Source organism: Lepisosteus oculatus, chromosome 28, assembly GCF_040954835.1.
Source record: "Lepisosteus oculatus isolate fLepOcu1 chromosome 28, fLepOcu1.hap2, whole genome shotgun sequence".
In the NCBI taxonomy this organism is placed as follows: Eukaryota; Metazoa; Chordata; class Actinopteri; order Semionotiformes; family Lepisosteidae; genus Lepisosteus; species Lepisosteus oculatus.
This window is the reverse complement of record NC_090723.1, coordinates 1,190,527-1,212,694: the sequence shown is the minus strand read 5'-3', so window position 1 is coordinate 1,212,694 and position 22,168 is coordinate 1,190,527. Positions and strand designations below refer to the sequence as shown.

The 22,168-nt window shown below is 41.0% G+C and overlaps 1 protein-coding gene and 1 long non-coding RNA gene across 4 annotated transcripts in view; one reads left to right on the top strand and one right to left on the bottom strand.

The window, feature by feature from the left end:
* Positions 1 to 936: 936 nt before the first annotated feature.
* The window catches only part of LOC102689627 (MAGUK p55 subfamily member 3), a 41,447-nt gene continuing 20,215 nt past the window's right edge, over positions 937 to 22,168 (bottom strand). Inside the window, exons 8-19 of one of the 3 annotated variants that reach the window (XM_006638096.3) lie at positions 21,182 to 21,267; positions 19,699 to 19,773; positions 19,073 to 19,269; positions 18,445 to 18,509; positions 16,982 to 17,002; positions 14,824 to 14,865; positions 11,850 to 12,005; positions 11,172 to 11,252; positions 7,865 to 7,958; positions 6,496 to 6,604; positions 4,964 to 5,089; positions 937 to 4,462 (exon numbers count right to left, since the gene is read on the bottom strand). In XM_006638096.3, the coding sequence (XP_006638159.1) occupies positions 4,283 to 4,462; positions 4,964 to 5,089; positions 6,496 to 6,604; positions 7,865 to 7,958; positions 11,172 to 11,252; positions 11,850 to 12,005; positions 14,824 to 14,865; positions 16,982 to 17,002; positions 18,445 to 18,509; positions 19,073 to 19,269; positions 19,699 to 19,773; positions 21,182 to 21,267 (1,232 nt within the window). In that variant the 3' untranslated portion in view covers positions 937 to 4,282. The remainder of the gene's footprint in view (positions 4,463 to 4,963; positions 5,090 to 6,495; positions 6,605 to 7,864; positions 7,959 to 11,171; positions 11,253 to 11,849; positions 12,006 to 14,823; positions 14,866 to 16,981; positions 17,003 to 18,444; positions 18,510 to 19,072; positions 19,270 to 19,698; positions 19,774 to 21,181; positions 21,268 to 22,168) is intronic. The other 2 variants (XM_015362007.2, XM_015362008.2) reach the window with 2 other exon arrangements.
* On the top strand, positions 18,190 to 19,122 carry LOC138225483 (uncharacterized). Its single transcript, XR_011183914.1, has 3 exons — positions 18,190 to 18,275; positions 18,357 to 18,496; positions 19,040 to 19,122. It is a non-coding gene; the product is annotated as an uncharacterized lncRNA (long non-coding RNA).

Below are 22,168 nucleotides of genomic sequence, written 5' to 3'. Positions count from 1 at the left end.
CCAAAAAGTTCTGGTTCCTCGTGATTTAGTGGGTATTTACAATAATAATTATAAGAAGTAGTACGAATGGAAAACTAATCTGGGAATACAGAAAAGCAAAACATCACTGTTGTGAAAATTTTATGCCACTGATATTTTACTACAGCTGTTCTCACAATCACTTTACAAGTCCCACATGGAAGATCATTTTACAAGCTACAGTACAGGTTTACTAAAACATTTTCTTTCAGGTCTTATTTTATTACAACACAGGGTAAGCTTGAAGATCAGGCATCCAGTAGCCACATCAAAACGCATTCATACAATGTGGCAGACTAGGTTGTATAGTACTAATATACTGTAAGGGGAACGAGTAGAATTCCACTGATAAGCTTGTGATGACTGAGACCCCTGCTGGCCAAGATTTATCACTGTATAAAGATGAGAAGAGAAAACCTATTCTGGAAGTGGACTGGCATATCTGATTTACAAGAAAGCGAGATCTGATCTTTAGCTCAGATTACAATTATAGTATGGGCTAATAGTTGTACAGCTTCTTCATGTTTGCCTTTATAGCAAGGTCTCTCAGTATTTTGCCTTTTGCATCTTTTTTCACTTTCCAAAAAGTTTTTTTTTCCTAAAGATCAAATATCTGGGATATACAGTAACTATTCAGATTAAGTTACCCCCTGATGGCTTGAGAGCTATATGGTACACATGCCTGATTGTGAAATTAATGCCTCCAGATTTTGTTAAAAGAGAATTTGGTCTTCAGCAGGTAGTGTATCTGAGGAAGCAGAGGTAATGAGTCATCATCCAGGGTGGAAAACAGCTAGAATCCTCATACAGGCCAGTGTTAGCACTGGTGAAACCCTAAAGGGAGGTCTTGGCCAGCGTGCTGACTTAGTTATTTGTTAGTTCTGGTTATTTAAATGTTATTCCTTTTTAACAATGCAATAATCAGGGTCTGTTTTTCTGAGTTCTCTGTATTTTTGTTTCCTTATCCCCATCAATCATGGGTTTGGGTATAGGGAATTTTTATCTGCATGAATGAGCCCCTGAGTTGCCACTGGACATCATGAACCCTAGTCAACAGTCTCCACACATCTAGAAATCCATATACAGTAAATGACAGGGGCCCCTGTGGTATCAAGTCAGAAAATGGCTTACCTACACAGTTTTCCATTGCATTTTTACCATCATTTCATATGGCTAAACAGAAGTAATGTGTGTGTTTTTCCCTGTTCACTGGGTAGCTTGTTCCATTTTTACCCTGAATGTCCCGGAGGTAAGGAAGCACCACATGGTTGAGGATCTCGTGTTAATAGCAGACTAGCACGGATGTCACATGAGGACTACTGATGCAACCAGGATCCACACTACTGCACGTCTTTAATCAGAAAGCAATTATTTATCTTTCATTCAGTCCTGTTACCCATCCATTATCAGAAACCTGCTTATTCCCAGCAAAGGTCACATGAGAGTATAGGGCACATGGCAGGACTACACCCTGGACAAGACACCAGTCTATCACTGGGCACATGGCAGGACCACACCCTGGACAGGACACCAGTCTATTATTGGACACATGGCAGGACTACACCCTGGACAAGACACCAGTCTATCACTGGGCACATGGCAGGACCACACCCTGGATAGGACACCAGTCTATCACTGGGCATACCCATGTTGATAAATTACAGACACAAGATAATCTAGTGTATCTTTTGGAGGTACAAAGAAACTGGGGCACCTGGAGAAAATCCACACAGACACAAGGAGACCATACAAACTCCACTGAGAAGGTGCCCCAGTCTGGGATCCTACCCAGGCTGCAAGATCCACATTCGTATTGCAATTAGTAATCCAGCATTTCTGAAGTCATGATTCTAGAGGTCTGAAATTGTTCTGTAAATGAGATACTGTACATACACAAACAAGAAAACAAGTGAAGTCCGTTTTTCTCACTCTGATTGGTCGGTAAACTAAAAGCTAAGTGATTCTTTGTACAAAGACACATCCCCTATTCTCTATCCTAAATTCCCTTGCTCTATCACTATCCCCTGAACCTGGGATAAGTTTTTCTTCGTAAAACTATAATGTTATTTTTATGGCATAAAGTTTATGGTTCTGGACTCAGAACTGGAAGGTTGTGGGTTCAATTCCCAGGTGAATCTTCTGATAAAAAAACAAATAAATTGGTAACTTCCCTTGAAATAAATATAATTTCTGCTGTATACTTCTCTATTCTGTCTGCACAAAGTCCTCTTTATTAGATTAAAGACAAATGTATGGGCTATGGTTCTCTTTTAGAGCTTGTCAGTAAGATATATAAAAATTCACACTGAGAACTGACCTCAATCTATTTCCCACTGGGAATGTTGCTGGAAATCTGGTTCAGAGTTTTTTTATTTAAAGTTATTAGGGTGAAGACAAGTGCAGTTTGGCCAACGCATTATGTCACACCTTTCCCCAAGAGATACAGAATAAGAATAAATTCCCAGTTGCAGTTTTGGCAAGGCCTGCATGCAACTACTGGAGCAGTCAAACAGCTTTCTGTCTCAAAGGAAATTTTCCTGTCCACCTTATGAAAGTCACCATAAAAGATGAAGATGATGATGCCATTAGCCAGCTGTGAGCAATATCCAACAGACCTTGGCGTACTATTGGCTTAGTGCCACCAGGACGTGACAAACTTAAACCAGTCTGGTATCATCTTGCTTCTCAACACAAAGCTGCCTGGTTATCAGTGACAGCTTCATCTATCTATTATCCAGCACTCTCACTATTGCAGTTGTAATAAGAACATAAGCTTTCTTATGAAAAGAGGAATCAAATATTTCATCAGCCCATCTAACCCATAAGGTTGTTAAGCAGCGAACTGATTTGAGCGTCCCATCCAGTTTGAAATAAGCCAGTGTATCAGCTTCAACAAAATGGCTGGGTTCCATACCGCCAGATTCCTTTGAATGAAGAAGTGCCTCCTCTCCTAGGTTATTCCCTGTAGTCTTCACTTGTGTCCCATGGTTAATGTTACACTGTTCATTCTGAAGAAGTCCACTAGGTGGACTGTCAGTGCCTTTGATTTTGAATTCTTGGGAAAGGTCCTCTCTTTACTGTGGGGTTTACAGAGGTAGAAAAGGCAGATGACAGGATGCATTATCTTCATCCTCTGAGTGTTGGCATGAGCATTGCTGCAGTGGGGTCTGCTTTCGGCTGGGGGGAGCAGTTTCTCATTATGCCCAGTAGTCACCTGATGTACAGAAAAAGTCATTCGCTCACCCGGTCGGATCACAGATTCTACACCCAAAGAACAGAGTACAAACTCCAAACAAACTGTGCAGTTTTGTTCCAGATGAGATTTCATTTTTCATTAATGAACCCAATTTTTTCGGGATACTTTTAAAAATTAGTTTAAAAATCGATATGTGGTTGTTCTGAGGTTATTTAATCCCTTAAAGCAGATTCATCAAACTCAAAAATTGGACACAATCAAGTGTGGGCCTCTAACTGGGGTTTAGTAATTGTTGTTTGGATTGTTAAAATAAGCCACTGTTATTTCTTGTTTTTGCACTTAAAAAGCAGGAAACACTTTATGGCTTTTTCCAACCGTCCTGATATAAAAACACATTTCAATAGGGACAATGAAACCTGATGAAAATAAGAATCATCCCCTTTTTTCTGTTTTAACATCAGACTCTGGCTACACCACTGCAAGAGACAGCAGTTAAGGAAGATCCGTTCTGCCTGGTCTAGGTCCAGTCGAGGTCCTCTGGGAGTACACCTGTCCTTCTTTTTACTCTACAGATAACACTTCAGCCAAAGTGAACAGACCTGGGATTGTAAAGAGGCTGTGTGGAGGAGAGTACAGTATATTCCTGTCGATCGGCAGTTTCAGATCACATGCCTAAGCAGACAAATCCATTTTCAGACCAGTTTGATTTGGCTTCTGCTGAAGAAAAGGTATTTATATCTCAGATCCCATATAAGCCCAGATGTGTGGAAACCTGGACATACTGTATATTAGGCCTGGAGTGCGTAGATCTGCCACCTCTTTTTGAGGTGAGCTAGGAGGTGCAGGAGTGCATATCTGGATGTCTGAATGGTCTCTCCATGTTGTTACTCAAGCTTTCCATCATCATTCAAAGTGACATTTCCCCTCCAGTTACCCAGAGGTCACTCTTGCAGCTGGTCTCTAATAGGGCTACAGCATGCGTACTGCTCCCAGCTTCACAGCACCAGTCAGAGATGAGGCCCAGGGCGCCTCCTGTACAGAGTCAATGGGATCCCTAGGAGCAGCTGGCTAGGTCCGCACCCAGCTGACTGGCACCCAGAAGGCCTCCCGCTCCAGCCTCTCCAGGATGGACTTGAGCTCGGCGCAGGCACTCTGCGTGTCCTCCTTGATGAGCACTCTGTCCACCAGATGGCCGTACTGCTGGTCAATCAGGATGGCTGACTGTCGCATCTCCTGCAGGTCTTCATCCTAAGGGGGTCAATACGATTGTCAAAGGGACATGGCACTAAGAACTAACCAGGCGGGCACAAGCACGGTGCTGTGTGACAGCTAGATGAGGTAAACAAGCCTCCAGATGTTTGATACACTCACTTACCAGAACAGTAGGAACTCCCCATTCAACTAGTAGAACCTCAGGGGTTCCTCCGAGGTTTGTATAATACATATTGCACTAGTTTCGTGCTTTATCATTTGGGCACTATTGCACCCAGTACAAAACGTTGTCTAAGAAAGTGGAAGTTGGAAAGAGAAGGCAGGGAGGGAAAGAGAAGGAAGGGAGGCAGCTGCAAGAGTGTAGCTGGGGTGGAGGGAGGGGGTCTGCAGAGTTGGGGGTAACTAGCGAGTATTTATACACAGGAGAGCAGGTGTGCGAGATTAGAATTTGACCTTGTCCAGAACTTCTGTTAATTTACATCATTAGCCAGGCATCAAGCAGATGTGAGAATTCGAGACTGGGTTCAGGTCCCTTACCGTGATCCTGCCGTGTTCCCCAGCCCCTGGGGAGGTTGCACTCCGGCGGTGGCGGCTCTCTGGGATGCGCGGCTTGACGGAGATCACGTAGGGTTTGAACTCTGGCGTGCGCAGGCTCCTCAGTGCCTGTGGGACACGAGAGTGTGTGAGAGGACCAGACAGAGAGCAAGAGAGAACAGGGAGAGCAGGAGTTAGCTTTATCAAGCGGCACCTGATTAGAAAACAATGAAATATCAGCCAGAAATGTCATTTTCAGCTAAGGGGCAGCACAACTGCTACCCTGTCAAATAGTTCTGGTTTTGATCCTTGACTAGAAACAACAAATCCACCCATCTGTTTGATTACCACATCATCCAGTTCGGGTCATGGGAGAGCCGGAGCCTATCCTGGCAAGCAAAGGGCAACAAGGCAGCATACAGTCTGGATGGGACGTCAGTCCACACACACAAAAACAGACACGCACACACTCCCACCAGGACCAATTTTCCCAGAAGCCAATAAACCAACCAGCATGCCATTGGACTGTGGGAGGAAACTGGAGCACCCAGAGGAAACCCACATGAACAAAGGGGAAACAGACAAACTCCACGAGAATAGTACCCCCAGGAATTGAACCCAGGGTTGCATGGCAACAATGCTGACCACTGTGCCACCATGTTACCCCAAACCCACAAATCAGAAAACTACAATTCTATCTTTTCAAAACACTGCAGATATTGTGTATTGTATTTCATTTCACTCCAGGATTATGCAGATAATGAAGATGCAGATTAATTCTCCGTGCAGAAACAGACACTGAAGATGGTAAATGCCTTTGTTTATGTCAATGTTATCCCTGTGGAACATCTCAAGTCAAGACATTTGTTCTTTATTAGCATACAATACCCTAGTGAATCATTCTGTAATTCCAAACAGTTGATGATCTGAGTGGAGCATTAGTAAGAGAGATCGCTGTGAGGTGAGCATAAGAGGATGAGACAATGACACAATTATTTAAGTACCCTTGGGTAAGACGGTAAACAACAGAATACAACAAATGACCCTTACACAGTTTTGCATTCTAGACCTCAAGTTTTCTCTGCTGATCCAGCAATAAAATTAAGTAATTTGTAGTATTCCTAATCCACCCAACTCTCTACTGAAACCCTCATACTAGATAGCATAGATCAAAGATGACAACAAGTTCTCGTCTGCCAAAATGAATGCTCAAAGGCTTAGAACAGATGCAACTCTCACTGACAGTACCACAGGTGCTGTCAATCCACAAAGGGTACTGTTGTACAGCAAAGCACAGGAAATCAGGTCAATGTCTAAACCCAGTGCTGGGTCAACTCACAAACGAAAACTGGAAGCCCCAGTTACCTATGACAATGACATAGCTCAGATTCAACCTTACAACCCCTGCAATGCCTACCCTCCAGGTGGAACCCAAATCACGTTAAAGGCCCCTTCCAGGTCTGAGTTTTCAGAATAAAATGTCCCGGGGCGGTCTTCACCCTGCTGCCGATTTCTGTTTGGGAGAGGTTCCTTACCTCTGGCTGTACATCCACCAGACAAAGTTTGTTCTTCGCTTGAACAGACCGAATGGCCTCCAGGCTGGTTCCGTACTGGTTCTCCTTATACTCCCCATGCTCGATGAACCTGAACAAATACAGGAATGACAGCAAGACGCAAGCTGATCCTTGGATTTGTGGAGGGCAACAGCGAACAAGAGTCTGCTCAGGCTAGCCTGATACAGGGTTAGCACTGAAATGATGAACACTTGTCAGATGGACTCCTTCTGTGTGTATGAGTTATATCATAATAAAATGGTATGTGCTAGTACTGCATGCGTGCTCCATCTTTTCTGTCTTAAGGAAAACAAAAAGAATTTGCTTTGGTCGGAAGAAGACAATTAAGTCGCAATTCTGTTGTCTTACATTTCCTAAACTGTATTTGGAGTTTTGTTTTTTTTGAACAACAGGATGAAAAAAACATGAAAGACATGAAAGACATGAAAGCTCCTATTCCTGGTTATCCGTGTGTGACTCACAAAACCATTCGCATGTGTGGGAAAAAATCTGAGCCTCCTTTCAAAGGGAGCCATTTATCACAGAATAGTTGTTTTTCTTGAGCTGTAAAACTTGATTCATGATTGATTATGCTTTTCTCTTAATTTTTTTACATAACGTCTTTCAGTAGACAAACCATAATTGATGACAAAGGCGCTCCAGTGAGCTGCAATCTGACTGTGCAAACAACACAGGCTGTGAGCACAGGAGCTGCAGTGGTGAAGATTCTGGGTTTGAAATTCAGAATATTTTAAACCAAAACACACGACACATCAAAACCTTGCAGGACTTACCAGAGGTCTATCAATCCCTATAGTAATTACTATCATCTTAATAAATCTTATTACTGAGGGGTCCCCCATATACAGGACAGGATGTATATACGGTACGGGTGGCACTATTTGCACCAAGATAGTCATGAAATAAGGCATTGTGCCGTGACAACTGAATAACGCCTTTTACTTTACTAAAAGCACTCTGTTTTCACAATTCATTATTGGCCTGGTAATCAAAACACACGTTTTCCTTTGCTCTCCAAAGAAGCATGTAGCATGTGCTGTTACCCTCAACACAATGGAAGATGGTTGTGAAAATGTGGTCAGACATAATGTAGGGATAACAAAGCAGAGTAGCCAGGAGGAGAAACAAGGATGAATGGGATTTTTTTTCCTCCATTTGTTGTGGGAGGGAGTCTGCCAGAGGCAACAGGGTTTTAAATTCTAGTACTACAAACATGACAGGCTGAAACTGAAATAATCCCCAGGTCTCTGGAGATAATGCTGTGCAGAACCGATGGATGCTTTGCTTCTTCATGCAAGCATACCTAACGGGATTAATTGATCAAACCCACTTGTTATTCTGAGCGTCTGCTTCAAACATCTGCTTGGAGACAAAGTGATACTCCACGCCTTCTTTCTCGTGGCTTTTTTTGGGTCTTGTGGTATCTGGAAATGCAAGGCAGATGCCAGGGGCTCCTTTAGTGACTGCAGGTACTGGACAATGGGGGTCAGGGTCTCAGACAAGAGAGGAAGAGCTCAGGCAGGTTTCTTCGACACGAGCACTAGCTGAACTGCTGAGTGCATTACAGTGCAGCTTTCCCGCAACACCAGCAGGGATGGAATCAAGACTCCCCTTGCACAGCAGGCTGTTCCAAAACTCCACAACAATCTCTCCCAACCGAATGTTTTGCAGCTCTGCGCCGAGGATATGAAAATATCAGCCTTTTGATGTCAGCCCCTGTAGGATGCCCAAGGCTAAGTTAACGGACACTGCTGTGTTTGTGTTTGTTCCATTTGGTGCTTTGTGTCATGACACTTTTTATGCAGCATATTAAAGACACCTGCTGCTTTATTCACAACGCTGTACTGCGGAAGTCTTGCTTTCATCCCTTACTTCAACACAGTAAATATGGCACATGGGTCACTCAATATAGAAGGCAATTGAAATGTAGTTTAAAACTATTTAGAAATCATTGCTTACATACAGACAATAAGCACATTTACCCAATAGAACAAAAAAAAAAAGACTGGAGACAGCCGCAATCCGGAACAACACAGTACTAGAAAACATTTTCTTCCTAACACTGACAACTTAAGAGACCCTCAGCTACTGCTTCAGGGGAATTCTGGATTTGTTCATTTATTGCCAAGGCCATTTGCTAGGGGTCTATTCATATTGCTGGTGCATTAATTTTCTTCAGATTGTGTTTGGAGTATAACTGGAGTGAGCTAAATCGTGTACTGCTACTGTTGTTCAGGCTATACCTAAACTATATTATATTACGTTATGTTTTCTGAAATCTTTTCTTAAAGCTTGCAAAAAGAATTTCAACCTTAAACATTTTGTCACAGTCCAGTGCAAATAGCAATGTTTGCTTCAATTGTGCACACTACAGGTAATTTCCCTGTTGTGCTAAACAGCCTGATGTTGCAGGAGGAGAGTGAAGTAAGAAGTGGATTTAAATCACTGAAACTCTCACATAGCTGAAACCATCTCAGTTTGACCAGCATTTTTACTGACCAGCAGTTTTCACATTTCTGGACACATTTCTGAAAATCAATTTTCTAACAGTTTCATCCAATTCAGCGTCATGGAGGAACTGGAGTCTAACCTGGTTAGCAACGGGCACTAGGGAGGGCAGACCCTGGATGGGACGCCACTGCCTCACAGAACACACACAGACACACACACACACACTCACCACAGGGCCAATTCCTACAGAAGCCAATTAACACACCAGCATGTCTTGGACTGTGGGAGAAAACCCATGCAAACAAGGGAGGAACATGCAAACATGCAGATACTGCAGTACCCCAGGATTCGAACCCAGGACCCCAGGGCTGCAAGGCGACCTTCTTTTGCTTTATTGCTGGCAATTCAACAGAGGTTGAAAGTGCATTCTGTTTACTGCAGTTCCACTGAGCCAGACTTTTCATAAAACAGAATCATCTCGAAACAAGCTAAACTCCCACCTCCTCCTTTCACACTGTCTCCATTTATCAAGTCAGCACGAGTGACAACGTCACCCCCTAATCTTTAATCTCTTCTCTCACATGGGTACAAAACTCTTTTGTACTTTTCAAATATCACTAAGCATCTTACTGTGATGAGCGGTTAGTCACGTTGTATACACACATGGTAAGTTTCCATTTTAAGGACATTTTTTCACACAAAGCCAAGAGGGTCTGCTGTTGAAGCAGCCGTCCCTGAGACGTGATGATCAAGCTGCCCACTGTGAATTTAATTAGAAAAGGAAACATGCTGGAAATGTTTACTAGTTGACCTGGGTAGACAATATGGACAGTAAATATTGGATATTAGCATATGCAGCATGTTGATTTTAATTAAAATGTTGATTTTAATTTTAAATGCTTTTAAATTTAAAAGTTTTACATAAACTTGATTCTCAGTTTTGCTTGGAACATATGGTATTTTTTAGCTCAAGACACAAAATGGTTCTGATATCTCAAAAACCAAGAGATTTATACACTTGTTTTAAAAATCTAGACCAGGTGTTTCAAATACAATTCAAGAAGGGTATTTTTTGCCAGCCTGATTAGTCAATTAAATGATTAAACCTAATCATTTTCTAAAAACAAATATACAGGAACGTTCACATAATCCTTTCACGTTTCCTTTCAGTAAATTACACAAGGCATTCACTTCATTATACAGAAGGGACAATTACCTGTAAAAAGTCCTGAAGGAGAAGTATTATATTTATGCAGCTAATTATATAAGTAGACCAAATATGGAACAGAGAATGTGGGTGGACCAAAACCCAGAAGACCACTTGAACCAATTGAGCTTAAGACCGCTGTTATAGAAGTTTTCAATGGATTTCTACAGGCAGACTTATTGCTACTGCTGTTATTGAAAGTGAATTCATTGCGTATGTAAAAACTGTCAAAAACATATATTTCATATGGTGTATAGATAAAATCAATCGTCTAGTAACATTCATTTTAATGTGCAGCTGTTCTTTGGGAAAAGGTTTCTATACAACATTTTTGTGACTAGCTTATTGATGCAGCCTTCACAAAGAAGTATCACATCTCCAAAACTCCTCATTCAGTTTTTATTCTTATAATCTGGACATGCAGCATTTTAAACAGCAGTGGAAAGCAGATATTCTCTAAATTAAAATTGCTACTTTAAATTACAATTACCACTGTTTTCTGTAGGTATGCTTAATAACAAAAATGATTAATTATTAAAAATGAATAACTTATTACCAGTACATGTCAGGTTTTTATTGATATTTATGACGGCTTAATATTTGTTAATATTTCATGTTAGTTATGAATAGTAACGTCATTGTTATTCCTATTGCTGTGTAATAATACATGGAATGAAACATTCATGTCTCATAGAAATTGTAAGATTTGATCATCATGATTAAGGGATTATAATGTTGCATTACATAATAAACTGTTTCTAAGTAACAGTTCTATCCACACTGATACTTACAAAAGAGGGGCTTGCAGTATCTGTTTTTATTATTACCTTTCCTTGTGGTAGAAGTGTTATGAGGGCGATCAGCAGCAGTAATGAGCTGAACACAGGAGGCTCAGGTCTCCTGTGCTCATGCTTCACTGTGTTATACAACTCTCTCAGCATGTGCTTTCTCTCTGAAACAAGGCCACAGCATGACTCACGTGGAACTGCTACTCCATAGCGCTGAGGGTTCTCTGCAATGACCTTCTGCTTCAGCTCATTGATCCGAGCTCCCAAAGACCCTGCAGTATTACAGGCACAGATCAACATGTCTTCAGTAGGTGCTCAGGTATACAGTATGCGTCTTTCCATAAAGATGAGAACTGCACTTTATCTTCAGCTGCACAGACTACACCTGTAGATCCTGCCTTATACTTATAGATTACTATCCCAATTTGCTATGTTTCTACTGCACATCTTTTATTCTTTTAACTTGAAAGCTGTGGAAAAGGTATTCTGTGATAACACTATATAGGCATCCATATTCTGCATCATTAAAAAAAAACTTCTGCAGCTCTGCTCTCAAAGCTCCTTCAGAAATTAAATGTTTAACAGCTCCATCCAGGAGGGTGAAGTCCTGAACTGCAGAGCAAAGTCACCAAGAATCTCACAAACTGTCAGCTGAACCTGCATTAACCAATCCTCTCAGGCAGTGATTGTGTGCAGTTTACAGACCAGAGACCTCTACTATTAACCTTCATGATAAACTTCTGTCATTGACCTTTTACATGTTGTTGAAAGCAACAGAATGACTTTCCCTGCAGTGAAATCCCCACACCTCTCCTGTTTCCAGTAATGATATCAGTAACGTGGAAATAACAGTGGGCCTACTGGCTTACCAATGAGCACAACAAGCCTGGGCCTCTCATTAGGCTTCTGCTGGTACCGTGTAACCTCTTCATAAGTGAGGAACTCCGGCTCGCTGGGATCGGGCAGCCTGGCCTCTGCATTTTGCCGGTCCTTGCGACTCAGACGGAAACTCCTCCGAAGGCCAGCTAGCAGAGAGACATCCAGACACAGTTTAGAAGACTTAAGCCAGCGGGGTTCTGCTACAAATACAAAGGACAAATCAAGTTCATTCACTTCTGTTATTTTAATGTAGATGTATGGACCAAAATGACGACATTTTAGTTCCAGTTAACTACTTTACAGGCCAGAGTTAGGCCACACACATTATATGTATAGTACATATGTTAGGCAAAGCCAGAGTATTGGCTTCAACATTTATGGTTGGGTATCTTTCATACATCTTCAAACTCTTTATTCAAAGGGTTGTGAACAACCTTTGTATGGCACACACACAACACAGCCATGGTCCTGAAGCTGATTCCCTGGCCTTCAAGAGACGGCTGGAGGGCTCTGCCTCCTCTCGTTTATAACCTTTCTTGTGTTTTTATGCTCTTTAACACTATTAATCTCGTGCTGTAATAACCACATGGTTTGAAAAAATCTAAGATGCTCTTTATGTCACAAATCCAATCTTAACTATGAGTACTGTGTGCTAGTGGGAGATGGGGAGAAAGAAGTGTTTCTAACAAAAAACAAATTAAACACAAAGAGACTCGTGTCATAATGGTCCACCTGATACAATCTTCAGACAAAAATCCAAAACATATTTAACTACGAGGTTAATACTGGTTTCTCTATAGATTATAAAACCAAGGGAGATAATCCCATTTCTTAATTACTTTTCTTATCAATTTAATATTTGTATCTGCTATGGTTGATCTACTGTATTTGAAGACCTCGATAACAGTTTATGTTTCATTAGTTCCACCCACATCATCAGTCAGGTCACACTGCAAAGCTGCATTGAAATGCTGTGTTTTGGGTCTCCTTCCCTTCCATGAGCATTTAGGAGCTGGGGGGGATTTGTGTATAGAGATTATTAAAATGTAAATTTATAAAAATCAGGAATTCTTGACTGCAGTCCAGCTTTCTGCCTATTTTAAATTTTCTGTCTGTATGCCAACTGACACTGAACCACTCCTTTGTGAATCTCACCAAGTGATTAACATAAAATATGGCTGAAGTTTGACCGGCACAGTCGATCAGAAGGTCAGGTTTTGGCAAACATCAATGAGTGAAAATGCTGTCTCGCACAAATTAACACAAAAATCAAATCCATAAGGATCCTCGGATCCACATCGCGAAAGGGTAAAAAAAAACAAAAAACAAGCACATATGAGCATCCTTGAGAGCAAATTAGGCTGAAGGTGATTGTAAAATAAGAGCAAAACCTGTATTTCCTGGGAAACAAATTAAAATCAAGCAATGAGACAACTGGGCCTAAATAAAATGGTAACCGTACCTGTGTAAAATTCCCAGGAAAAAGCTTGTCCACAGGACGGCGCAACTGGTTTACACTTTGGAGAAACTATAACTAGTATTAGACCATTAGACCAACTTTACACCTCCAGGAAAACGTGCATTATATGTGCAGCGCTTCCAGACTCAGAGCCTTATTCTTTCCATTCAAGTGCACAGTGTTATTTTTCCACACAGCTCACACAAGCAGGAGCAGGGCCTGTTTCATGATCTAAACAGAAGTATTTTGCCAAATAAACTGCAGTCTATGTACAGTGTAATACATATTATTATACTGTATGTTTATCTGCCTTAATTAGATAATGTCTTCCTCTCACATGATCTATCATTTGTGACTTTATTGACACAAACATTAGATTTGTGATTGATTGCTTTTTAGTGCTTACAGCTTAGCTTTATTTTTTACAGTCTTATTAGAATGTCTCACATTTTTCAAAATTATTTAGCAGCGTGAGAGCAGGAGAACTGGTGATATACAGGTATCCAAATATGCCAAATTTAAAATTGATTTCACATACAGAGTTGTTGATCAGGATGGATGGAGGTCAGCTCAGAGAGGCTCAGTCTGCACAGTAGAAATGCTGTGATGAGGACTACTGAACTCAGCTTCCTTTTTCCCAAGTCTGGGAGAAAGGTCAGCTGCCACTACTCTGAAGAGCTCTACCAATGACAGCAACAGCTGCAACTATAATAAGTGATCTCAGGGAAACTCTTGTTCAAGGTTCCCTGTCAGCAAGCCCTATTGTCCAAAATGTTTTGTCAGCTCAGATCTTGTTTAGATCATCTTAAAAGACCCATGAAGTATTGTACCAGGGAAGGAACACAGGATAGGATATGAGCAAAGGAGAGAGGGAAAAGTGCATTCTGTCCTTTATTTTTATTCGATTTAAAATCATTATTTAGGTGTCCAAATTTTAAAAAAGAGATCCATAGGGATCGGTGATATTCCAAATGAAGCTAAGCCACTTAAACTCTTAGTCACATCAATGTCTGTTGAAATATGCAGGACACAATTTGATGAGTCTAGTTTCATGTCAAATAAATTTTAGGTCAGTAAATAGTTGTTCCAAGGTCCCATTGGACTGGATGAAACTAAAGTAAACTTCAAGATTTTTATACAGGAGGACAAATGCCAAAATGAAGGTAGCACTCATTGAAGGGCATTTAGTACAGAGTTCTGTCCTGTCCACGATTCATCAGCCAATTAATTAATTTGCCAGTGCATTTTATCATCAAGCTCCTCATTCACACACAGGGAGTTAAATGATTTTTCAGATTATATTTCTTTATTTTACAGTTCTTTGAAAATGGTGATCTGTGCTAAACCTCACAATGAATTCAATTCTCTCTTATTGTAATACTTATTGGAGACCACCCCACCCCCTTTCCCACAATTCCCTTCTCCCCTTGCGCCCCGGGTTGGCCGCACTTGCTCAAGACCGCTGAGCTGCTTTTGGCAAAGAAGCTAAGAAGGCATGCGCTCACCTATGTACTGTCCATTGAAATAGCCCTCACAGTCACAGTCTTCTGTAAGGAAGCAAGCAGGGAGATAAGTGGGGTAAGCAGAGGGAGAGAGGTTCTGGAGTCACTGTGGGAAGCTGGGAGGTGGTTTCAGGGTGCTGGTGCAGGCAGGCAGGTGGGCAGGCAGGCGGGCAGAGAGGCGGCCAGGTAGCCTCAGCTTAAAAGCAGGAGGAGACCATTACAGAGATGCCAACAGGACTGCAGAATCTGTCCTGGCCTGAGGAAGGAAAACAGGCAGCACCACAGGCACAGGGCCCCCTCATCAGATAAGCTCCTTCCCTTGAAACCCGGCGATCTCACCGCCAGGATACCAAGGACCTCCTCACCGACACCAGGGATCACCAAATGTTGTGTAATCAGCTCAGCGTGCAATTGTCAGGCTTGGCAATTATTGCACTGTGATCGCGGAGCCTTCCTGCACTGTTTATATAATCAACACATGCTCAATTTTGCATTTTAATCTCTTTCTGGGTGACCCATTGCTTTTCCTTAGGATGGTCCTGGACACACATCGTGGGGGAGGGGAGGGGGATTTTAAAAACATAGCATAATTTGAACAAATACAAACACAGCAATGACAACTTGAATAGCAAGAGACTTTCAACCACAAATCAATATGATAAGGAATTGGAAACAAGTCAGTGAAGTCGATACAGAACGAACTGTGTAGAAAATACAGGCCTGGATCCTACTACAGACTACAGGCTACCTGCATCACTCCCTTTGTCAGTGACTCTGTGGTGGGCTTGCGTTACCAGAGGTCTCGAATAACTTAACTCTTCAGATCGTTTACTTCATGATACTTCATGTTTTTATTTCTTATACTCTGCTAACAGCCGATGGATATGGTGGGCTCTGTTTTTAATATTAGGCTTAACCTTCTTAGAAGTACTGTAGCTTTTAGATATTTATTATATAAAGATTGTTTTTTTACTTTGGCTGAGCATACTTACATACAATGTACCAGGGAAATACCAAGCACCAGCGGGGAGCCACACTGAGACACGCCCCTCAGACTGGAAGAGCTCCTGTCACTTTATGTCCGGTTGTGTAATTAATTTCCCTGGGTGCCCTTTCCTTTCGTTCACGGGTTTGTCTTCCGTGCAAATAGCAGTGTGAGCCTCTTGGTCGGTGCAGGTTTATAGCCTCTCGACCATTCTCATTTCCACTCCCAACATTAAACATAAGAATCAAATGATGGAGTTACGTGATTAGGTTAGGTCTTGGTACCTGTTTCACGTAGGGAATCTAAATTCTTGTTTACCTGTGTTTACCTGAGCAGGAGCTGTTGCTGAATTGTGTAAGAGTGCCCCTGAAGGAGAACTGCTGATCCTACATGCTGTATACAGGATACATATGGTCATGATCCATTCCGGCCTGATGGAACTGTGCACTTAGTAGCCACACACTTTGTTAAAAATGGGAAACAGGTTCCCGTGGGCACTGCCCGAGGACACTGAACAGTTTCACGCTGTTCTGCTCCATGGTGACGCGCTCATGCAAGCTGTCACAGACTCCGACGATGCCCCCATGAGTGGATGCGGCGCCCTGTGGTGTGTGGTGGCACTGTCCATCAGAACAGCACAGCTGCTGGAAGAGTCAGGCTAATTTTCTAAACGACGTTAGAGAAGGAAGCTGAAAAGGGAGAGGCAGAGGACAATCCTAGGCTGCAAAGCAGAAAGAAAGTGTGAAGCACACAATGCTTCAGTTGCCGAGCCTTTTCGGTGGGCTTGAAGAGCACTTAGCAACAGAAAAGCTGTGTACAGTATAGTTCTTTTTTTTGTAATTTTCAATGTGAATCAATTTCTGCTTCTTGATAAAAGCCCTGCATATTAAATGTTCTAATGAGTAATCAAGTGCTTTTCCAAGGATGTCCAGTCAGAATTGTTCCCTGCTGTTCACCAGGAACATAAAAATGATTATATAATGTAAGACTTACTGTAATGAATCAACCAGCGGGGTGTTAGTTACAATTACTGGATACACCGTTCTTAATACAAAACATTGATTTTCTCCATAATTCTTTATATCAAAGCAGAACTTTGAGCTCCATAACTATGTTTAAATAAATTGATAGTTAAAATTAATTACAGTTATGTATTTTAAGAATGTCACTACCCACCTTTGTCACAAGCCTGATCATCTAAAGTTTGCAGTAAAGGAAGAAAAGCACACACTTGTCATTGATTAAGACATTGTACACAATTAGAAATATCCATCGTCACCTCAAGTTATTATTATAACCCTGCTTTCCTCTAAAAAGAAACAAAGGCAAATATCCTCCAGTACATGAGGAGGACAGTACAGCACAGAAATCCAGAGCAATCAACAGAAACATACACAAATAAAGGGATATACTGTACAGTGAAAACCACAAGTACTGGGACAGTGAAGTGAAATTTGTCATTTTTGCATTGCACTAATGACATTTTTCTTCAAGAACCAAAGTTTAAAATGAGGAAGTATATAGAATTTCAATGTTTTGCGTACAGTCATAAACCTTTGCACCTAATTTAGAAAGAGCATTGAGTGCACTCAAACAGGAGATGACTGCTGTTACAGTTACTGATGCCCAGCTGAGTGTACACAGATGGTTACATTGCATTCTTAATGACTCTGTTCTATATTTAAACTTTGCTGTCTGCAGGTAGGCAATGAGTATCACAAATACAACACCTGGAGTTTGTCATTTTCACCATCGACTATGGCCTACATGCAGAAGAAAAGGGGTATGTATAGAGTAACCCTGACATTGGGCTGTTTGTTTCAGCACAGACTTTAAAGATCTGCAAGGGCAGTGGTCACTGGTCTTTTCTTTTACAGTATAGATAGATAAGACTTTATTGATCCCGAAGGGAAATTGATATAGAAGGCTTTGAGTGGATGTCATGTGTTTTTTTTAGAAGGGGGTTGTTGACCTTTACCTCCATCACCAATAGTATTGCAAATGAAATGCAGAACAAGAATGATTATGTCACGCTGTAAAATATGAGGAGAAAAATGTAAAACACAAAAGCAATAATTTCCTGTTTATCTGGTATTTTTTCAAAAGCCATACAGCCATAATGTCTGCTACTGTTATATTACATGGCAGAGAATAAATTCAACTTAAGCTTTCCCCCTTTTTAAAGGCTGTCTGGGCCTGATCTGACAGAATTTCCATTGGCATCAGGCTTGGTGCTGTAGTACAAATGCATACTGCTAAACAACTGCAAGATGACATATTGCTTAGCTATGGTTTTCTCCACTGGCTTTAGCTAATCGGATGGGAATCAGATTAATGCAGGATAATGATCCTAGAATTAAACAGTCAAGTCCTTTTGCTTACTCCTCCCGACTGCTTGACAGCAGATGACACACCACTGCGGATTGAAAACACCACATTTCCTATCACAAATGTCCTTTTATACTTTCAGGTTAGACTTTTTTGGCTGGACATCTGGATCAGCAGCGAAGCCGCTTAACTGATATCACTGGAATTGTTCTGTTTTTTTCAGGTCATAATATAGGAGCAGATGAGGAGAAACGAAGAGGACACTTCACAGCAACAACAGCAATCATAATTATAATGAAAAGAAGACTTACAAAGGGGTCTTTTGGGTGATTTGGGATTCTGCAGTGTTCCCATTTTTATCCGGTAAGCTAGACGCCTAAAAAGATATATTGAAAAATAAGTACATATCCAGTGATCATCAGAAAAATAAGAAAGAAGCAGTACAATAACATTCAGCACCAAGCTGACTGGCACAATTACAGGACTGGCTGCTTTAGAAGAATATCTATGACTCCATCCAGCCAGCACTGCACCTGCTGGTCCTCCTCTGGTCCTGCTGAGGGCTGAGGCACGGCCTCATCCATTCATCCAGGGCTGAACTGGCTGCTCGGGATTTTGGGAGCCTTTGCTTGGTAGAAACCTGCCAGAATAACTGCTTCCAAGCCTTGTTCCTTTAACAGTTATTTGATGCTATGGTCAACATTAAATTCACAAATTGAAAGTGCTTCTTAGGAGTTTTAGGTTTCTCTCACCTTCTTTGAAACCTAAAAACTTTTTCCAAAACAATCTGACCTCATTTCGAACCCTTTTTTAATGTTAAAGCTGAGAATTATTGAGAATCTCTTGTAATTCCAATGTAATTCCAGTTTAATTCCCCTTTCTTTCTACTGTGCATTTCAATTAAAGCACATCTCCTTCTGGTTGACCTTGATGTCTTACCGTTCCTGAAACTGCTTGGAGGGGACGAGTCCGGCCCGCAGATTGCTGTCCCCCACTCGCTTGGCCTGCCACCACGTGGGGTCGTCCTGGCTGACCACCTGCAGGATGTCGCCACGCATGAAGGGAAGTCCCGCCTCCTGGCAGGGCGTAGCCTTATCCTCCGAAGGGATGTAGTCGAAGAGAGCTCTCATGTACACCTGCGGCAGAAAGTCACTATGATCTTTAGCGACACGGTCTGCTGCTGCTCTGTGGTGTAGCGTGCTTTTCTAATTCTACCCTGCATTTGAAATAGTCTAGTGTTTCTGCCACTGATCCGTATCATGCTTTATCATCATCTGTAAAAGGACTATTTCGTCTTTCGGAATTCCAAGGCTCCTTCGCTTCTCAATTACCAACTGATTAAGACCTGTAAAAGAAGGTTATTTCACTTCCTAATGAGATAACTAGTTGAAATAATGCAGAACAGAAGCTGAGAGCCACAGGACCCTTGGATGGCGCTGAAGAATCAGCTTTGCCCATGGCTGATATACAGTATATGCTAAATTCAGTGTTTTTAACATGGGCAGACTGGTTTTTATACACTGTTGCTTCCCTTTGTAACTCAGAGGAAGAGAAAAGGGCCTCACCTTGCTTTCCTTCAGACGATCCTCCTCCTTTATTGCAGGGATTATTTTCAATGTTATTGACCCCTGAGACTGGGACTGAAAGAGAGAGAAATCTTTGAAGGGATTTGGCAAGCAATCCATTTCAACACAAGAAATTGGATAGAACCTCAGTTTAATAGAAGCCTGTGACTCCACAAAATTCAGCTGTCACGTATACTGGCACTGAATGAATAAAAATAAATCAATCCTTTGAATTATTTTGGACCCTGACTGTATCATAGGAGGAATGTATCCTCCTATGAGAAATCTATCAAAATCCATCCCTCAAAAAGTAAAAGATTTGACAGATAATTTGACAGATAATGTTCAGAATGAGCCAATTTAAAACCCAAGAATTACTTATAATAAGTGAATATTTTATTTATGGCTTCCACGTCTATATTTTGTCTATGTTTCTAAGTAGAAGGAGAAGAACTGGAAGCAGATGTAGAAGAGAACAAAAAGAATTAGAATAGGGGAGGAACACAAGCAAATTAGGAGCAAATTCAGCCATGGGATGAAATGCTTTGAAAATCCAGAACTACAAAACAGCAAACTACAGATTCTGTTTTTGTTTGTGTATCAAAAACTACAGTAAGATTAAAAAATATCTATTTTCCATGCATTTCATGTTATTCTGATTGTGTTTAGACTTTTTATAAGATAATTTTAACTTAGGGATACTGGAAGATGATGTTGTTGAATGTTGTTTTACATTATGGTATTGTAGTAGTATTGTATTATTTTCATATATGTTATATGTTTATGAGCTTTTTGAAGTGCAAGACATCCATTTATTCCCTTAGGGGCAATAAAGGTTAATTTAATTCAATTAATTCAATTCAATTATCCTGTTGTATTTGTTGACAAAAGACATTTTTGAATCTCCAACCAGACTCCCCTCCATCATAATAGCATGTAAATTGCCTTATTCTTATATACGGTAAGATAAAGAATTTTAACTACAATGAAAGTCTGCTGCTTGATTAGTAATGGTAGAAATGTCAGAGTAGGTAAAATGTTTAACTTAATCTAAATTTGACACAGGTTTTAGTAAAACAAACACAAAAGCAGGACTGATTTTTATAATATCTTGAGTTCCGAAACAGCTGTGACACGAATGTACAAGAGCAGTCCAAGAAGTTTTCCTGATACCATTTAAACAATTAATTTAGCAATTAATGAGGTCCTAGAAATATAGGTGACTTTTTGCTTGATTTGTTCCCATTATCAGGTGTTTTATTCCATCCTACAATTTTCCTTTCAATTTCAGCTCATCTCATTCTCTATTTCGAACTCTTTAAAGAGTCAACAAGCCTACAGCTTGTGGTTGCTTTAAAGCAGACTAGCCTGTTTCAGCACAATCATGTTTAACATCACATGCATCCCATTCTAGATCCAATCCAATATACTGGAGCACAGGAAAACAAAAGGAAAAAGCAAAACGGAATTCCAGCTCCCATACCAAAATCTGACTGATTTCATCTGGCCTTTTGTGGATAATAGAAATTCCATTGACCTCTCTCAGCTCATCCCCGACGTGCACGAGACCTGGAAACACAAAACAAATGCAAAAGATTTCATTTCACACTCTTCCCCAGAGGCAAAAGCTGCACCTCTGTCCTCATGGAGGATACGGCAGGTGAATTCTGTGATGGCAAGTCATGTTGTGCTACAACAGAAAGGACGACAGGGGAGCCTGATGCAAGTATTCAAAATCTCAACAAGACTCTGACAAAAGTCAAGCAGGCAGGTTTCTTCAGAATGTACATGAGGACACAAGTGGATAATATGTGCAATTGCATTTCAAACCAAGAATAGAAGGCCTTTCTTTGCCCAAATGGTTGTGAGAGTTACCCAGCCATGTTGAAGGTATTAACCTGGCATCTTTCAAGAAATGGCTGGCTGAGATCCTTGAATTAATTAGCTACTAACTACCACATGCTAAAAGAGCCAAATGGTCTAGTTGTAACCCGACACAGCAATGAATATTAGGACCCCACCTAGTCTAGAAATCTCCAAGCACAGTGAAAGGAGCTGAGGATGTTCAAGGCTGTGTCAGCAACTTTGCTCAATAGATGCTGGTTTATTGTCTGTCCCCCAAACTAGGAACCATTGGAGATTACAACTTGTTTTGCCATAATGCTCCACAACTTTGAAATGCTCTTCCTAATAAATGCTGTAGAAGATTCCGAGTCTTTATAGGTTTTTAAACTCATTAAAGTTGCTTTTTATTTCTTTTGATATAGCTTGTCATGTCTTTCTATGTTTGTATTACTGCCTGTGTAGTGCCGTTTCTTAAGTCTTTGTAATTTGTAAAGCTTTGAGATGTCTTGGCATACAGAATAATGAACTATAGAAAATTACATCTCAGCAAAGGGTGAAAAAGCAGAGTCAAGTTTAAGGGCATGTATAATGAATATTGATAAATATATTTTATACGAGTATTTTT